This window comes from Cannabis sativa, chromosome 1 (genome assembly GCF_029168945.1).
Source record: "Cannabis sativa cultivar Pink pepper isolate KNU-18-1 chromosome 1, ASM2916894v1, whole genome shotgun sequence".
In the NCBI taxonomy this organism is placed as follows: domain Eukaryota; kingdom Viridiplantae; phylum Streptophyta; class Magnoliopsida; order Rosales; family Cannabaceae; genus Cannabis; species Cannabis sativa.
Window position 1 is genome coordinate 37028516 of NC_083601.1, and position 17149 is coordinate 37045664.

Consider the following 17149-nt stretch of genomic DNA (forward strand, 5'->3'; position numbering starts at 1 on the left):
TTAGATAAGGCTTATTTCAAATTCTCACTATATTAGGAGCTCCAAATAAATAATCTTTTGTTGCAACATTTATGTGACGCTTATAAATCCTCATAAAATATATTCCAGGCTATAATCAAATAATGATTATATTTTCTCAATATTTAAGCCTTACTTCAATCAATCTCATGTCTATGCAAACTTTGTACAACAATTCATTATGTACAAATACATAATATGCAAATTTCTCATTAGAAATATTTATTTGCACACCCTACAGGTCTTACTTCACTTTATGTGAGTAAATTTGCCTGGATTGCGTCATAATATTTTGACCAAAAATCAAAATGTAAGTCGATGATTCTCGACAAATCTAATACCATGATCCTTGCTATCTCATGTTAGTTTATTGCATATGCAAACATTCAATATTTATTGTCGACAAAAATTTCAATAAATGATAATTTCCTCCCATATTGACATAACTTATAGAGATCTCTTTAAATTACATATTTTTCAAATATGTTTATCATTTATAGGTACCTATAACGAATCACTTCAGGGATTCAATTATGATGAAATGTGTTATGTCTAACTTCTCTTGGGAGTCTTTTCGAGTACCGTTTTCATCACGGTTATCATTTTAATACTTTATAACATTAAGGTATCTCCATGAGTACCTCTAGATTTAACAACTTCAGGGCAAATCCAATGAACATTTATTAATAATTTCTACATTGTTCATTTACGCTTCAGGCGTTTTCAACTAATTCTATCTCAACTTTGAATAATATTGATTTGCAGTTGGTATATATCATTTTGAACTATATCGTTCTTATAACTTTGTGCAAGGATCATTTTTCAAAAATTATCATCGATCCCAACTGCTTCTTTCCCCCTGATCGAGAGAATTTTAAGAAATTGTGATATCTAATAATATTAATACACCTGTAGGGATTTCAATATATCACAATGAATCAATATCTATTTAAACTCATATATATTATATGACATTGAACTTCAGGTTCAATAACTTCAGTTTCAAGTTCAATACTTATGAACTTAATTCATTTCTAAGAATGAGTCATACGTGTATAATTAGAAATACATAAATTTACACATTTTGTAAATGCATGATCATATAATCTTATCACATCGATAAGAAACTATGCAATAAAAATCTAACAATAGCTCAAGATTGTTAAGGAAATATAATTTAAATATTTTCTATGTGAAAATATATGCACATTCTTCTTTTGAGCCTTATAAATTAACAATGAGAAGAATCTTCTGGTTCTTCAACAAAATTTAGTCAAATTCTTTGACAATTTATTGCATATGATTGATCATGTCAAAAAATTCAATTCATGAACTTCAGGTTCACTATAATTTGTATTTCAATGAAACTTTCAAAAGGTAATGTAAATTCATTACAACATAATCATTACAAGTTTCATTTTATATACACGAATAATATAGTTATATTATTCTCCAAAACATATACACTCTTCAGGAGTCACTATTATGTTTATCAAACTTTATATTTCTTCAGGAATCACTATCATCAATTCAATGATGTGTATAATTTAAAAGATACATGACAACTTCATCATGTTATTGTAATGGTCAAATAGATATAACCATAATATATCATTCATTTTTCTTGGTATCTTTTTAACAAGTCGTCTAATTTATTAATAGACTATTCATCAGTCTAATTATCATGACTTGATATATTATATATTTAAATGTACAACCAGTACATATAATAAGTTATTTCTTATCACTTTTATAACTAGATAAAAGTTATACATCTAGGTACATACAAATATATTTTACTACTCCAAGTAGCAATTGTATGTAAGACTTCTTTAGGAAACTTTTCAAATAATTATTTTGTGATTCTTTATCACTTTGATTATATTGGATCACTAACAAATATTAGTAAATTATATATCCACTTTTGGAAATATGCAAACTAAATTATATAGTAACTATATATATACACATATTCTGCACCAACAATAGTTTGAAACTATTGATTTCAAGAAATAATAAAATATGTATATATTAATTTGCTTTTGGCATTGCCAATATATGTGAAATCTATATTCTTTGAAATAGAATTTCATGTCTATTCATTCTCTTTAGGGAATGATATTTAAATATTGTAAATGTACAATAAATTTGTACAATTCACATCCTATTCAATAATCAAGTATACTTTTATCTTGATTATAAGTATGTCCGTACTACAGGTACGCGACCACTATTATTCAATTCCACACATGATATATAAATTTCATGCACTTTGATTATGTGTGGTATCTCATCTTTTAGTTGTTTCCACTTTTTCTGGAAATATTTGAGTAGTAAATAATGTCATTGATTATTTAAAATCATTACATTCACTTCGGAGAATGACGTTGAACAAGTAGAACATTATTATAAATTTCTTAAAAATTTATTACTTGTTCATCCATAAAAAATATAAGAAATTATTCAACAATTTCTTTTACGATATTTCAAAGAATATATGAATGCAATTTTTGCATAGTCTCCAAGATGTATGCAAAATTTAATCTTTAACATATGTCAGATTCAATAATTTTCAACATTGCAAGTAATAACAATGTATAATAACATGACTAATACGAGGAATCTTTAAAAGTAATTGACTTCAATTCGTATCATTCTCTGCAGGGAATGATGAACAATAAATACATGCCTCATGTATTTAAATAACATTAGTCATGCTCATTGTTATTCTTATACTTTGATGTTTCAATGCGATTTTCTTAACATTCTTTTTGGATATTCAAAACCCACTATAAAATTGCATCAATAATAATCATTTTTAATGATTCTTTAGTTGTATTCACATAAATACAATCATTTTTTTTCTTCGATAAATATAAAACATTTACTTCAGAAAATGTTTGTCAAAATCTAGATCGATATTAGATTATTTTTCATTGTCCTCAAAGAATACAAGAACATATATATAAATATGTATTCATCTCTTTCATTATATATTCATCAACTATATAATGAATATTACGTTTGCATAATCTTCAGGATATATGCAAGATTTTATTGAGGACGCATAATCATCAGGATATATGCAATATTTTATCGAGGATGCATAATCTTCAGGATATATACAATTTTTTATCGATGATGCATAATCTTCAGGATATATGCAATATTTTATCGATGATGCATAATGTAAAGCCCGCTTAGTTAATTTGGAAATTAGCAGTTGTTTATGTTTAATTATGAAATTATTTATAGCTATTTAAATAATTTATCACTGTTATTTATGGAATTCAGAAATGCATGATTATGTCATCAGTAGTTTTTATATTTCGCATTTCCGGTGTCCGGTATTTTGGAACTCGGCGTTTGGCTCAGTAGAAATCACAACTTAGTATGTTAGTAGTTTGGGGACGGGTTTTAGACTTTGGGAATGTCGGGAATGGCGGGAATTTAGAATTTCCCAAAAATACCCCTTTAGTATGATTTTTGTGATTTTTATGGTTTAGGAGCCAGTAATCCGCCACTCAGCTTCAGTTCCAGTCAGGTTGACCGGCACACCTGAAATCGGAATCCAGGTAAGATTAGTATAACAGTATGCATATGTAGATTACATGTTTAGCGTGCATGTAGGAAGCCTGCTAGATTACATTAGATATGTATTTAGGCTTCGAACCATCCAACCCTGTCACGTCGGTACAGGCTGGAGTATGACCAGCAGCCGGAGTATGACCGGTTCGACCGATCAGGCTGACACTTGGTTGGTGGTTCGGTGCATATTGACCTATCCGTCGGTACGGTGGAGTATGACCGGCGGCGGAGTATGACCGGTTCGACCGATCAGGAGGATACTTGTCAATAGTACCGTCCCCTGAACGTTCAAAACTCAGTACCATGTTGGACATGGCAGTAGTGGCTCAGTACCATGTTGGACATGGCAGTAGCGGGACTCAGTATCGTGTTGGAAACGGCAGTCAGTTTATGTATGATATTTTTATGCTTTTCTTACTGAGTCTGTCGACTCACAGTTTATGTTCATGTGTAGGTAAAGGCAAGGCTGTAGCTGATGGACCGTGAGCGAGCTTATGGGATTGTACATGTCGGGGCGGTTAGGCCTGGAGCGTACGATCCTCGGGACAGCAAGGCTGAGATTTTTGTAACTGTCGTTAGACGACTTTCATTTTGATGTAATAGTTAAACAGTGAAACTTTTTGTAAATATTTTTATAATCGGGATCCCGAGTCTTTTATAATATGTTTTACAAGTTTATTCAAAAAGCAAAATTTTAATTAATCACGTTTTTCCATAAACCTCGTTGATTAGCAACGAGCTGCACAGTACGTTTAAAAATCACGTAATACGCCTAAGGTAGTTAGGGTGTTACACATAATCTTTAGGATATATGCAATATTTTATCGATGATGCATAATCTTTAGGATATATGCAATATTTTATCGATAATACATAATCTTTTGGATATATGTATAATTTATATAGATTTCTCTATCATATCATAGGCACACATATATTGTAAATATTATGAATGATAAGAACATTATATATATATGAAATCAATAATAAATATATAAAAACATATACATACATATATAATATATAGATATATAGATAAAAATAAAATAAAAAAAAAAGATCATTGAAATTGTTTCAGTCAGATGAGTATATATATAAATATATATTTAGTGTATCGTGACTTTGAAACAATTCAAGAACTTTAACAAAATACTTACATTGGATCTTAGGTAGAGACTCATGCTTGAAGCTTGGGCAGAAACTCATGCTTGAAGCTTGGGCAGAGACTCGTGCTGATAACGTGTTATGAAATAATATAAAATAATATAAAATAGATGAGAAGAAAGAAGAAGAAGATGAAGAGAGAAAGAGAAAGTGAATGAGAATTTCTGAGTTGTTTATTCCAATAGGGTGAACCCCTATTTATACAAATACAAGAGTGAGATATTAAGAAACTAAGAAAAAAGGAAACTAAGGAAAAGAGGAATGTTCATTACAATTCATGGTAATAAATAAAAGATTTGGACATCCACATAATTATTAATATTTAAAACAGTTTGACGGATTTAAAATGCTCACAATTTATAATGTACTCACAAATAGTTCTGTAAGTTCGTATCTGTTGTGTTGGTCTAGTTCGTATATATTAGTATTTTTTAAAAAAATGGATCGTGTCGTGCCGTATCAGTATCATAGAATCATGTTGTATCATGCTCATATTTAAAGGATAGGCCCAATATTTTTATGTAGTTTTTTGCTCGTGACAGCTAGTATTTCTTAAACAAGCTCAAGTATTACTAAAGTATATGTATATTTTATAATTTTACTCATATTTATATAACTTTCAATAATATTTTTTTTTCTAAATAAAAAATAAACTTTCAATAATTTAGTACCATTAGAACTTAAATATTTACGTATAAATATTTAAATTTTTATATCAAACCCTATCAATAAATTAATGCATAATCTTTTTTTTTTAAGAAAATTAATATATAATTTTAGTTTTTTATATTTTTATTGTTTTAATTATAAAATTATATATTCAATATTACATTTAAATTTTATTATTATTTTAATTTATTTATCATTAGTAAATTTATATGTATAGGCACTCCACTAGATGAATTACCCAAAGTTATTATTATTATATTATAAGGTTTTTTAATTTGTCGGGTCGTGTTTTTTGGACTTGTCGTGTGTTGTACCTTTTGGGTTAGGCTATTCGTGCTTACGTGTTGTTCTTCTCGTGCCATGTCATGCTTAAGGATATATTTTTCGTGTCGTATCATGTCAATTTGTAGCATCGTGTTGTGTCGTGCCCAAACTTATATTTTTTCGTGCCTAATCGTACTCGTGTATATATATCACTATTTCAGTACATAATATGAATGAATGTTCATCGATAATATTACTTTAAAGAGACTAAATAAAAATTAAAAAAAAAATATATATGGCAAAGATGATCATAACGAAAATTGTTGACATATCTTGAAAAAACTCGACCGTTGAAGTTCATATAGACATGCCCAAATTAAAATTTAGAATAAATAATTATTTATAATCATAAACTTTATTACTTATATGATTATGCCATTGAATTATTAGATTGTTTAAAAATATCCCTATACGTTTTTTAAAAAAAGTTGTAAATTCATTAAAAAATTAAACACAGCAAATTTACAACTTTATAAGTTTGGTACAGTACCATTCCATACCTTCTCCTTATCCAACCATAGAGCAATTTTAGCCTGTGCCATAACATTAGCCTGCCTAGGAACAAATGACGAACGATAAAGAGTGATTAATATCACAAACAACATCTTATAGAGCTGAAAGATCACTATTTTTTTAGCAACTCTATCCACTAAAATTTTACAATCAGATTCCACTTGTGTAAGGCTTAATCCTGTGTTGAGTTTATAACCCCCAACAGGAGGGGGAGCCCAAGTTTCTATTCTGATTACCTTTTGATTGCACTTCCTGGTATTCATGCAAATAGGCCACTAACCAACTGAAAACATCTTTAGCAAACATGTTAGTTTAACCAAGTAAGATACCATTTCTATGATTCCAACTTGCCCAAAGCAATCCAAAAATTATTTTACAATCATCAGCAGAATTATAATCAAAATATGTTAGAATAAATCTTTTAATATCCATATTGATTATTAAGGAAAAACTGATAGTAAAGAGAGTATTTCAACCCTTTTTTCACTCTGGAACAATAGCATGGGATCCTGATTTCGAGTATCTTTTACAAATATTAACTTTTGTTGAAAACACATTTAAGGCAGTGGGAAGAATGTAATAAAAGGTTCTCTAGACAAAGTGCTTGATTTTTGGTGATAAATTTGAATGCCATGGGAAAAACCACTATTTTTTGGAAGTAGTTCTGTTTAAAGGTGAAGGGACATCAATGGAAGAGAATGCAAGATGATAAGCCGATTTTACAGTAACCTCGCCAGAGGAAGTAAAAACCCAAATTTGAGTGTTAGATCAATAGACATTAGTTAAAAGAACAACTAATAAGCCGAAACATGATCAATCATCATCAAAGTAAGAAGATTTTTTAAGTCTCAATGCCCGGAAGAACTGGTGAAAAAAGACAAACTCACAAGGAGGTATTGATCTGTTTTTATAATTCAAAAATCTAGTGTGAGGAATCTAGTGGTATAGTGCGAACATTATTCTCATTGCCAATCTTTTACAGTGAGTCCTTTTTGGATTTGACTTATTGTGCGGATTAAATTGAATTCAAAATATGAAATCCGCACTTAATGCAAATTGAATGTACTATAAACAATCTAGTGTGGATTGAATTGAATGAATCACAATCAAAAAATAAAAATAATTATACGGAGAAATTATAATTTTGATCATGAGTTCAAATACAAAGAAGTCCTATATAATTAGTGAAGGGTTTACATGAAAATGATCTTTACTTATGCACCAATTTTGCACGAAACTTTTTAATCCTTAATTGGATTGTAATTTCTATTTTCAGCAAAAAAAAATTTGATTTGGAAAAATTTACGATTTTACTACGCCAATAACATCACATTTACTACACAGTATATAAAATCAAAATAAATTAATAAAAAAATGTAATATAATAAATAAAAAATAGTCAAAATTAATATTTATAATATATTATTTATAAAAATTGTTTGAAAATAAAATAATAATAATTTATCTTGTTCATTTTATTAGAAAACATAATCGAAACACCTAAATTCACTATATTACCCTTTTAAATTAAACTATAATATATAATATATTTTTGTAAAAATATATTTTAAACCGACAAAATTATTATTAATATTAAAAATAAAAATAAATAAAATTTATTATTCACTTTCTTCGATCCCTTATTTAATAAAATTCCCCTTGAATACTTTAAATAAATATAAAAGAATAACTATTCCGAATTATTTATTTATAAACAGCCCATAAGATCGATACTTATACTATCGTACATTGAAAAATCTTATGCATGGCAGTAATTATAATCAAAGGCTTTATCTTCTATTTTAATTATTTGAGACTGAAAAATCATAATAAATAGTAAAAAAAAATACAGTTTTAAAAAAAAAAAAACAAATTAAAAAAATAAGCAAAATGGAAAGACATTATCATGACAAACAATAATATCCTTCTTAGTTATTAAGAACAACAAATAAACTATAATAAAAACTCAGTTAACTCCTTCAAGAGATTACAACGAGAGCTTCCAATATCATGAGTAGAGTAGCTACTTGAAAAGATGGCAAAGAAAATCAAAGGAAAAAAGAAAAACTTTTTAACAGGTCTGAAATTACTAAATTATTATCTTGGGTCCACCAGAGAGAGCGTCCAAATGCATATATGATCAATCAAAATTGGCCCACCTTCAAGCAAATACAACACTCGAAAATTTCATGTCCTCAACGGTCTGAACCACCACGAGAAGACCTAGACGATGACCAAGTGGAAGTAGATCTCGAACCACCGCCAAATGAAGGTCTTCGGTCATCACTACCAGTACCACTACGCCACCTGTCACCAGGCAGTTGAGAGGGTCGATCACGATCATCCTGTCGGCTACCCCAACGGTCAGTTTCTGGAGGAGGGGCCTGTCCAGTGCTCTCAGCACCTTGCCTCCGCAGCTTAGGAGGCACATATCTTCCACCGGATGGCGGTGGTGCAGCAGCGGCTCCATTGGCAGCAGAAACAGCAGTAGCAGGAGCAGCGGGAGCTGTGGTCTCACTCACACGGGTAGCAGCAAGAGGTTCAGAGGGCTTAGAAAGTCCATCGGTTGATCTACCCAACAAAGCTTCTTTCCTCAGCCTTTCCTTCTCTTCTAGTTCCCGTTCCCTTTGGCGCTGCTTTTCAGCAATCTCATCCAACTTCGCTTTCCGTTCAGCTTCTTCTTTCTTACGCCTTTCAGCCTCTGCATATTTTAAATACAATAAAATAAACAACCAAAGCATGATAAAAAGAAATGCACCAAATTTCTTTAACCAATATTCTTTTATGACGTATACCTTCACGTTTGCGAGCTTCCTCCTCTTCACGAAGCTTTCTCAGCCTCTCTTCCTCAGTCCTCACATAAAATACTTTCTTTCTTAAAATCTCTCTTTCTTGTCGCCGAGCCTGAATCATTTGGCTGATTTGCTCCTCGCGCTCAACTCTTCTTCTGGCAAACTCTTCTTGCCTACGACTCATCACCCGTTCTTGAAAGATAACCTACAGAAGAAAAGAACAGTGTTTGATATTCTGACTCGGAGAAATCAATTGTAGAATTGTAGAGTTTCAAACAAACCTTGTAATCCAATATACGTGACAGTCTATTCTTCTCCTTAAGGTCCCCTTGATGACGCTGTTTGCTTTCCACAATCTCCCGCTGCAAACCAGAGTAAAAAGAACTTATGTGAATACAAGAATAGTGTAATGCTTAATTAAGATTTACATATACACACGCACATAATCCCAGATAAAATACCTCTTGTTCGCGCTCATGAAGAATCCTCTCTTCCACCAATCGCTGCTGAAACGCAGCTTCAATCAGAGGGGCAGATTCCTCCCTCTTAGCTCTTTCCAAATAATCCATTGTTTTAGCCTGTTTTTGCAGTTTCTTCTCCATTTCTTGCCTCTCTCTAAGTTGTTCAGTCAATGCCAGCTCCATCAACTTTTGTTTTGAAATCTTTTCATCCTGTACAAGAAATTAATTTGTTAAGATTGATCGCTCCACCAAGGACAACAATTACATTAAATCAAATTAACTCACTCCTTCAAGAATCCTTTTGGCCCACTTCTTGCCAGTTATTGTCTCCTGAAGTAGAACCTGAGCTTCTTCTTGCTCCTTCTCTTCTATTTCCTTACGAATCCTGAAAATTTTTCGCTGCTCTATTTCATCTGCAAGCCTCTTCTTCTCTGCTTCTTCAGTTTTCTTCTGCTCTATAAGCCTCTTTGATTCTTCAACACGTTCCTAATCAAAGACAAGATGATCAATTCTTACTTAAACTTCATTAATTTAACAATAAAAGACTATTTAAAACCTGTGGCTGAAGTAGCAAAATTGAAATGCATACCATTTCCAAAAGTTGGCGTTCCTGTTCCTCCTTCCTCTTCTCAATGATTGTTTTTCTAGCAAGAAGCCTTTTATGTTCTTTGTCCACAACATCAGCTAAAGAAGGAAGCACTTCACCCAATTTAGATGCTTTCTTAGCAGGAGGATAAATCAAGGCTCTTGCTTTATTTAAATTTTCAGCAAGAATGGTCAAGTGATCACGGAGAGCATCCGACTCAATACCCTGAAGACCCAATTCGAAAAGTACAAAATCAGAAGCCAACAAATAATAAAGAAATATACAAGCAATATCACACAAACACAGACACACCAAGTACTACACCGTTCAAAGTATAAACAAGCAAGCGCTTAAAACAAATTCCTTGCTCTTCGTAGGAATATAAATTTCCCTCAGTTTTCTCCAAGATAAGGACATAAAGAAAATAAAGTAAAAGCAACAAAAACCACAATCTATTATCCCTTTACAAAAATGAATGGTGTAGGTAATTGTATTACTACATCCAAGTATGATCTCTCATGCCATGGACAAAATCAGTAACATACATCAACCAAAAAGTACAACAATCTTCCAAAAGGAAAAAACAAAAATAAAAGAAATTAAAACCATAAGCTAGGACCAACTTACAAGGCTACCAAAGAGTACAACACCCTTCATATGATCAACCTTCATTGCAACAAAATTGTGCTTAACAGCATCCACAGAAATCTTCTCTACAACAGAAAAACTATAGAATGGGATCATTTGTGATAGACATTCAATTTTCATTGTCTGATAAACCTGAGAGACCTGAAAATGCATACAAAAAATAACAAATGTTAGAACAATCCTATCAATTTGAGTATAAGACAAGATGAATTTTAATACAATGCAAGATCGAATAAAGAACAATCCTATTAATATGAATATAAAGACATTAATATACCTGCTGAAGCAACCTCAGTGCGGCAAGCTTCTCCAGAGAAGGAACATACTGGGACAGTTGAACTTCTGGTACAGAAGAAGCAGAAGACAGCTTACCCCCAACTTTTGAAATTTTCGCCAGCAAAGGCTGTACCTTCAATGCAAGATCTAAAGGTAGAAAGTCATGCTCCAGCAGTTTGTAAAGATCTTTTACTTCCTGGGTTGCACAGCTTAGTACACCTTTAGAAACCTATAAGTAAGACCATATCAGCGTGCAGATCTATATATGAGTAGAAACTATATCCCAAATACATACACATAAATAATAGTGTTCCGGAAAAACACCTAAATAGTAGAAGCAATATAATGACCTACTAAAATAAAAGAAAATGATGATATACTTATCTCTGCATCACTGCCTATTGGAATTCGCAAGCATCGAAATTTAAATGGAATTAAAAGCAACACATGGTGAAAAAATATTACTTCTTACTAACCATCACTACCAAAGCTTTGATATATATACACACATAATGAAAGGAAAAATGAAGGGAACTATGAAGCTACAAATAATATGGAACTTACCAGTTCAGACAGAAGAGATGCTCTTGAAAGCTGAACCACAAAAACACATTATCAGACCAGTGAATGTATGATGATACATGAAAAAAAAACGACTACTTAAGTTAAAGAAATACCACTTCTCCTCTCTCAAATTTAGGCTCGAGATTAAACCCTATGAGATTTGCCATCCTGAAGTTACGCTCTTTCTCATTTTCAAGCTCCATATGAGATGCACCACGCCTTCGATCATATGGAGGAACGGAAAGTGCAGCCAGAACAACTGATGATGCAATTAACTGCAGATCCTTCTGGTTTAAGTTCTTATTGAAACTCTTCTGAAGATTGAAAAGCTTGACCCATGCATAAGCATGATATAGATGGCTAGAAGAGATCCAAAAGATTTCAGATAGTTTGGCATAGTAAACCACCATCAATGATGCTTTGGGAGTTTTCTTAACCAAGCACATCAATCCATGAATATCTTCAACAGAGCGAAAAGCTTCCTGTAGAAATATTATTCATGATAAGTAGGCATAAGTTTTATCTCATAACATAATTTATCTGCTACAACAAAAGTTTAATCTGACTAAGATATGCTTATCGTTAAAAGTACTTCACAGAGACCTGCCATAGCTCGAGTTCAGTGGCAATCTTTAGCTGCTCAAACCTTGTATCAAGATACAGTTGCAAGCTCTCTGGTAATGTCAGATCGGGTCGGTCTCTTTGATCTCTGTATTTGTTCAAATTGGCTAAATGGTTCCTAATAATTTCACATAATCTGCGAAACTCAGTTGTTCTTTTGTATTGCTTGCAGAATTGGAAAGCCCGGTGTGCTGTCATCTATAGATAAATAACAATAAACTGCCAAATATAAATTATCACTAGATAAAACAATCGCAAACTACGAAATGCAATGCGTAAATGGCAAATAAACAAAAAAAAGATCAAAGTTTCCCAACAATATATAAATTAGTAACAAGAACCAAACAGCCCTAGATAAAATCAAAACAATAAAACCCTCGATTTCTACAGCCAAGTATGCCTCTAGAGCACCAAACAGCACTACAGGGACTAACAATTAAGACAAACCCAGTTCAACTTCGACACTAAATTCTAGTGAAGGAATAGAAAGCCCTATAGATAAATAACAATAAACAACCATATGTTATTTTTCATTAGATAGCACAATCGAAAACTACAAAATGTAATAAGGATGGCAAGTAAACAAAAAAGATGAATATTTGTCAAACAACACACATGTAACAAGAACCAAGCAGTCCCTAGATAAAAGGATAAGAATAAAACCCTCAATTTCTACAAGTACATCTCTCTTGAGCAGAGACTAACAATTAAGACAAACCCAGATAAAGCCCTAATAATTACCGCATAGAGTGCCTCCAACTTGGAGTTGTTTCTTAAAATTTCCAGCACGGTTCTATATGTCTCCCACAAAAACTTGAACCAAGGTGTAACGAGCTCACGATCCGATCTATCCTTTCCCTTCTCTCCACTAACATAGCTTAGCATAAGATCTTCAGGCCTCTTATCAGCTTCAAGATCATCAACATCGAGTGCTTCTTCCAAGGCTTGGGCCTGGCTACGAGCCTGCTCAGCTTTCTCAGTAGAAAGATGCATAAAGTGCTTGATAACCTCTTCCAAAGAAGACACATTCACTTGTTGGCATATGATACGATACTGAATCAAACCGTCCTTAGCGAATCGACCACGCCTTAAGTCCACACATAGCTCAACATACTTGAACATAATCCTCTCCAATGGCTTCTGCCATGCCCGATGCTTCTTCGACGTAATAAGATCATGCAAAGCTTGCAGAGCATCTTGCTTTTGCCCAACATTAATCAACTCTGTATCCACACATTACGACCGCAACCAATTTCAGATTATTATACAAAACTAGAAAATTAATTTATTACACGAAGAAATATATACATACCTTCGGCGCGCTTCAGAGCATTCTCGGGTTTGGCATAGGACGCCATAACCGAAAATTTTCTTCAAATCTTCTTCGTCGATACAAGAAAATGAAACCTAATCAAAGAAGAGCAGGCGGTTCTTGGTTGGTATGAGAAAGATGATATGAAACCCTAGTCAAAGAAATGGGTATTGGCTGGACTGGGCTGGACTGGACTGGGCTTAAAATTTCTAAATAGGGGAAAATAGCACCTTTATGAAAAAGGTATGTGAAATTGTGTACCCGTATTTTTTTTTTTTTGGGGGGGAAATTTACACCTATCCTCATTTTTCCTTTTTTATTTATTTTTTTTACTGTTACACAACAATTATTATATTTTTTTACTGTGTATATTGTTTTTTTTTAATTTTGAGCAAACCTATTTAATTTATGATTGATGACTTTTATGTCACTTTCATGTAGATTTTTTATTTTTTTTTTCTTAAATTTGAATTTTAAGTCCAACTAATGTGATCCCATTTTTAAAAATTTATATATATGTTTTATTTATATGTGTTTAGTTGATTAATGGCTTATATTATTTTTTTGACAATTTTTTTTACTTAAATTTTAAAAAGTAAAATACGCGCCCATGTGATCTCCATTAATCCCAAGACTTTATATATATTTTTTATTTCTCTCTCTATCTCTTTTTGTAAGTTGGTATTTATAGAAAATTTCTTGAGATTGGTGTCTAAGATAAAGAAATTTTTTTGAGATTGGTGTCTAAGATAAAGACCATCAACTAAGGATTTTAGATAAAACTCTTCTCCTCACTCTTCACTGTTTCAAAAATTTACAAAACTCACTTCTTTCATTCATTTTTTTTACTTGGGTTTTGAGAGAGAAAGCAATATATATATTAAGAGAAAGTTTTGTGGGTGTGCTTCAGAGAGAGAGAGAGATAGAAAAAACTTGAAACGACAACAAGCTGATGAAGGAGTGTGGAGGCTCTCTTGGTGAAGAGAGTCTATCCCGTGAGAATATCTTCAAGAAGAACACTACTGAGGAAGAAGAAGAACAGCAGACAACTCAAACTTTCTAAGTAGAAAAATTCTCTTTTTTTCTTTATTTATTTTTTCAAGAACGACATAAATTTTACTGGGTTTTTGTTGTTTTTACTCACTCTGTTATTTTTTTTTTCTTTTTTGGGGTTGTAGTTTAGCTATGGTTTTGTGAGTGGTGTTGTTGTATCGTTTGATGACTTTGTTATAAATTTATTATTGTTTTTAATGTTATTTTATTGTTATTTTCTTTTATTTTTATCACATTTTCTAAATATTACTGTACTGCTCTATTTTTAATAGTAATAGGGAATAATGAAATTTGTATGTAAGTTATTTTCTTCAGTATCATATGCTTTAATATATATTCAGTTTTCCTCTATTATTCTAATGTTGTTTTTTAATTGTTCTGCTTCTTTTCATTTTTTATGTCTTCTCCTGTATATTCTCTTGTTGTGCCCCAGCTCCCCACATTTGCTGCATTTGTTATGTTGTTTCTTTTCCCATCCAGCTTCCATCCTCTGTTTTTTGGTCTTTTAGACTTCACCACTTTAATGGAAGGTAAGACTATTACTGTCCATGATCCTTTCATTCTGGTTACCTCAAACAAATATTCAGTGGTTGGTTTAACCTGTGTAGTTTAAAACCAATATTTGTTAAACATACGAAACAATAATGGAACAACCCAAAAACAACATTAGAAAAACTATGACAACCCTAATATTAATGGTTCTAATGTTTCTGCTTCATCTCAACAGATTTAATGATTCTTTTCTGCCTATTTTGGTGTTGTTGTAGTGGTTTGTCTGCGGGTGTGAAAAATGGAGACCTCGTTTTTTATTTTCGATGTTTACACTATAAAAGAAAAAAAAAGTCCCAAGGCAGTATAAAAGTTATTTTTGCCGTGTGGCAGTATTTTTGTAAAGATTGAGTCAAAATCCAGTATTTTTGTAAGTTACCCATTTTTTTAGAGGAAATTACACTTACTATGGGATTTTAAAAGTTCTTATGATAAATATGGCACATTTAAGTTTGACTAATTTATATGGTATTTTTTTTGTTTTTAGGTCTTTTTATGGTATTTAATGTGCCATATATATGTAAATTAGGTTTTCAAATCCCATATTTAATGTTTTTATTTGTTTAGGTAGTTTTATTTATCACAGATGCCGAAAAAGTCGCGAGAGTTTGCTGCCGGTGCCGGAAAAATCAACGGAGTAGCGGTCGGTGCTGGGAAAGTCGTCAATGTTGTTGCCGACGCTAGAAAATTCGTCAGAATTGGCATTGTCGCCGAAAAAATTACTGATAAAGTCACCAAGAAACTACTTTTTTAAAGATTTTTCCGGTGACAATACTAATTCTGATGACTTTTCCGACACTGGCAAATACACTGCTGACTTTTTCGGTACCGACAGCAAACTCTAGGACATTCTTCGGAACTGGCATTGTTGCCGAAAAAATCATGTTTTTTGTAATTTTTCCAGCGATAATGCCAATTCAGATGACTTTTCGGTGCCGACAGTAACTCCGGTGACTTTCCTGGTGACGGCAGCAACTCCGACGACTATGCCAATTCCGTTGAGACTAGGCAGTGGAAATTGACGGGGGTGTATGGAGAACCAAACTGAGCGTTGAGGAGGAGTATGTGGGATCTTTTTTGCTCTTTACATTCGGAGTCTCAATTGCCTTGGTGTTTAATAGGTGACATGGATCATTTGGGGGGTCGAGATGAAAAGAGTGGTGGGCAAAGCTACCCCAATCGGTTGGTGGAGGGGTTTCGGGCAGTACTAAAACAATGTGGCTTGCACGATTTAAGGTTGGAAGGTTACCCGTTCACTTAGGAGAAAGGCAAAGGATCTAGTAATAGGGTGGAGGAAAGGTTAGATAAAGCTCTAGTTTCGCAATCTTGGCTTCATTTGTTTCCTTTAGCTTAACTTTATAATGTTGAGATTTCTACTTCTGACCATTACCTGTTCAATCAGACCCCTACCCCTCTCTTCTCCCCCTTGAAACCTCCATAGTTGCCAGTGCCCTTCTCACCAGAACTCTCTTCCTCTTCTTCCTTTCTCATCTGAACTCGAAAACAAACCCACCTGAACTCGTTGTTACCCACCATCACTTATGTCGTCTCTCTTTTTCCAGCTCGCCTAAGTCCGATTTATCCCATCACCACAACCAGTTCATCTCCACGACCCAACGAAATATTTTCATTTTTATACTTCAAAGCGGTTTTTTTTTTTTTTAATTTTTATAGAAATTCACATAGCAATCAACGGAACAACCTAGATCGCAATAAAAACTCACATAGCAATCTACATAGAAACTACCAGAGCAACCTCCGAAGCAATCTAAACCGTAAATTTGACAAAAAAAAAGTTCAAATATAATATATAGGGTAATTCCCTACCATCTTCTTTCCTCATCTATGTTCACTTTCCCCGTCTAATACTTAGACCACCACCCTAGATGGAGGTCAAGACCACCAATCCTCCTCTCAAGCTCCACCTTTCCTCACTCCTTAGTCCTCCCAAACTCCACCTCACTCCTCTATTGAAACTCCACCTCGAATCGAATAGCGTAGGAGAGCCCAC

The 17149-nt window shown here is 32.6% G+C and overlaps 1 protein-coding gene across 1 annotated transcript; it reads right to left on the reverse strand.

The window, feature by feature from the left end:
* Window positions 1-8183: 8183 nt before the first annotated feature.
* On the reverse strand, window positions 8184-13794 carry LOC115706521 (eukaryotic translation initiation factor 3 subunit A). The gene is made up of 13 exons (XM_030634192.2): window positions 13537-13794; window positions 12966-13447; window positions 12207-12422; window positions 11717-12085; window positions 11604-11633; window positions 11041-11268; window positions 10743-10904; window positions 10119-10340; window positions 9815-10015; window positions 9530-9739; window positions 9350-9430; window positions 9072-9273; window positions 8184-8977 (listed from the first exon to the last, which is right to left on the reverse strand). Exons 1-13 carry the CDS (start codon window positions 13580-13582, stop codon window positions 8472-8474), a joined length of 2955 nt encoding a protein of 984 aa, XP_030490052.1. The 5' UTR covers window positions 13583-13794; the 3' UTR covers window positions 8184-8471.
* Window positions 13795-17149: the final 3355 nt, after the last annotated feature.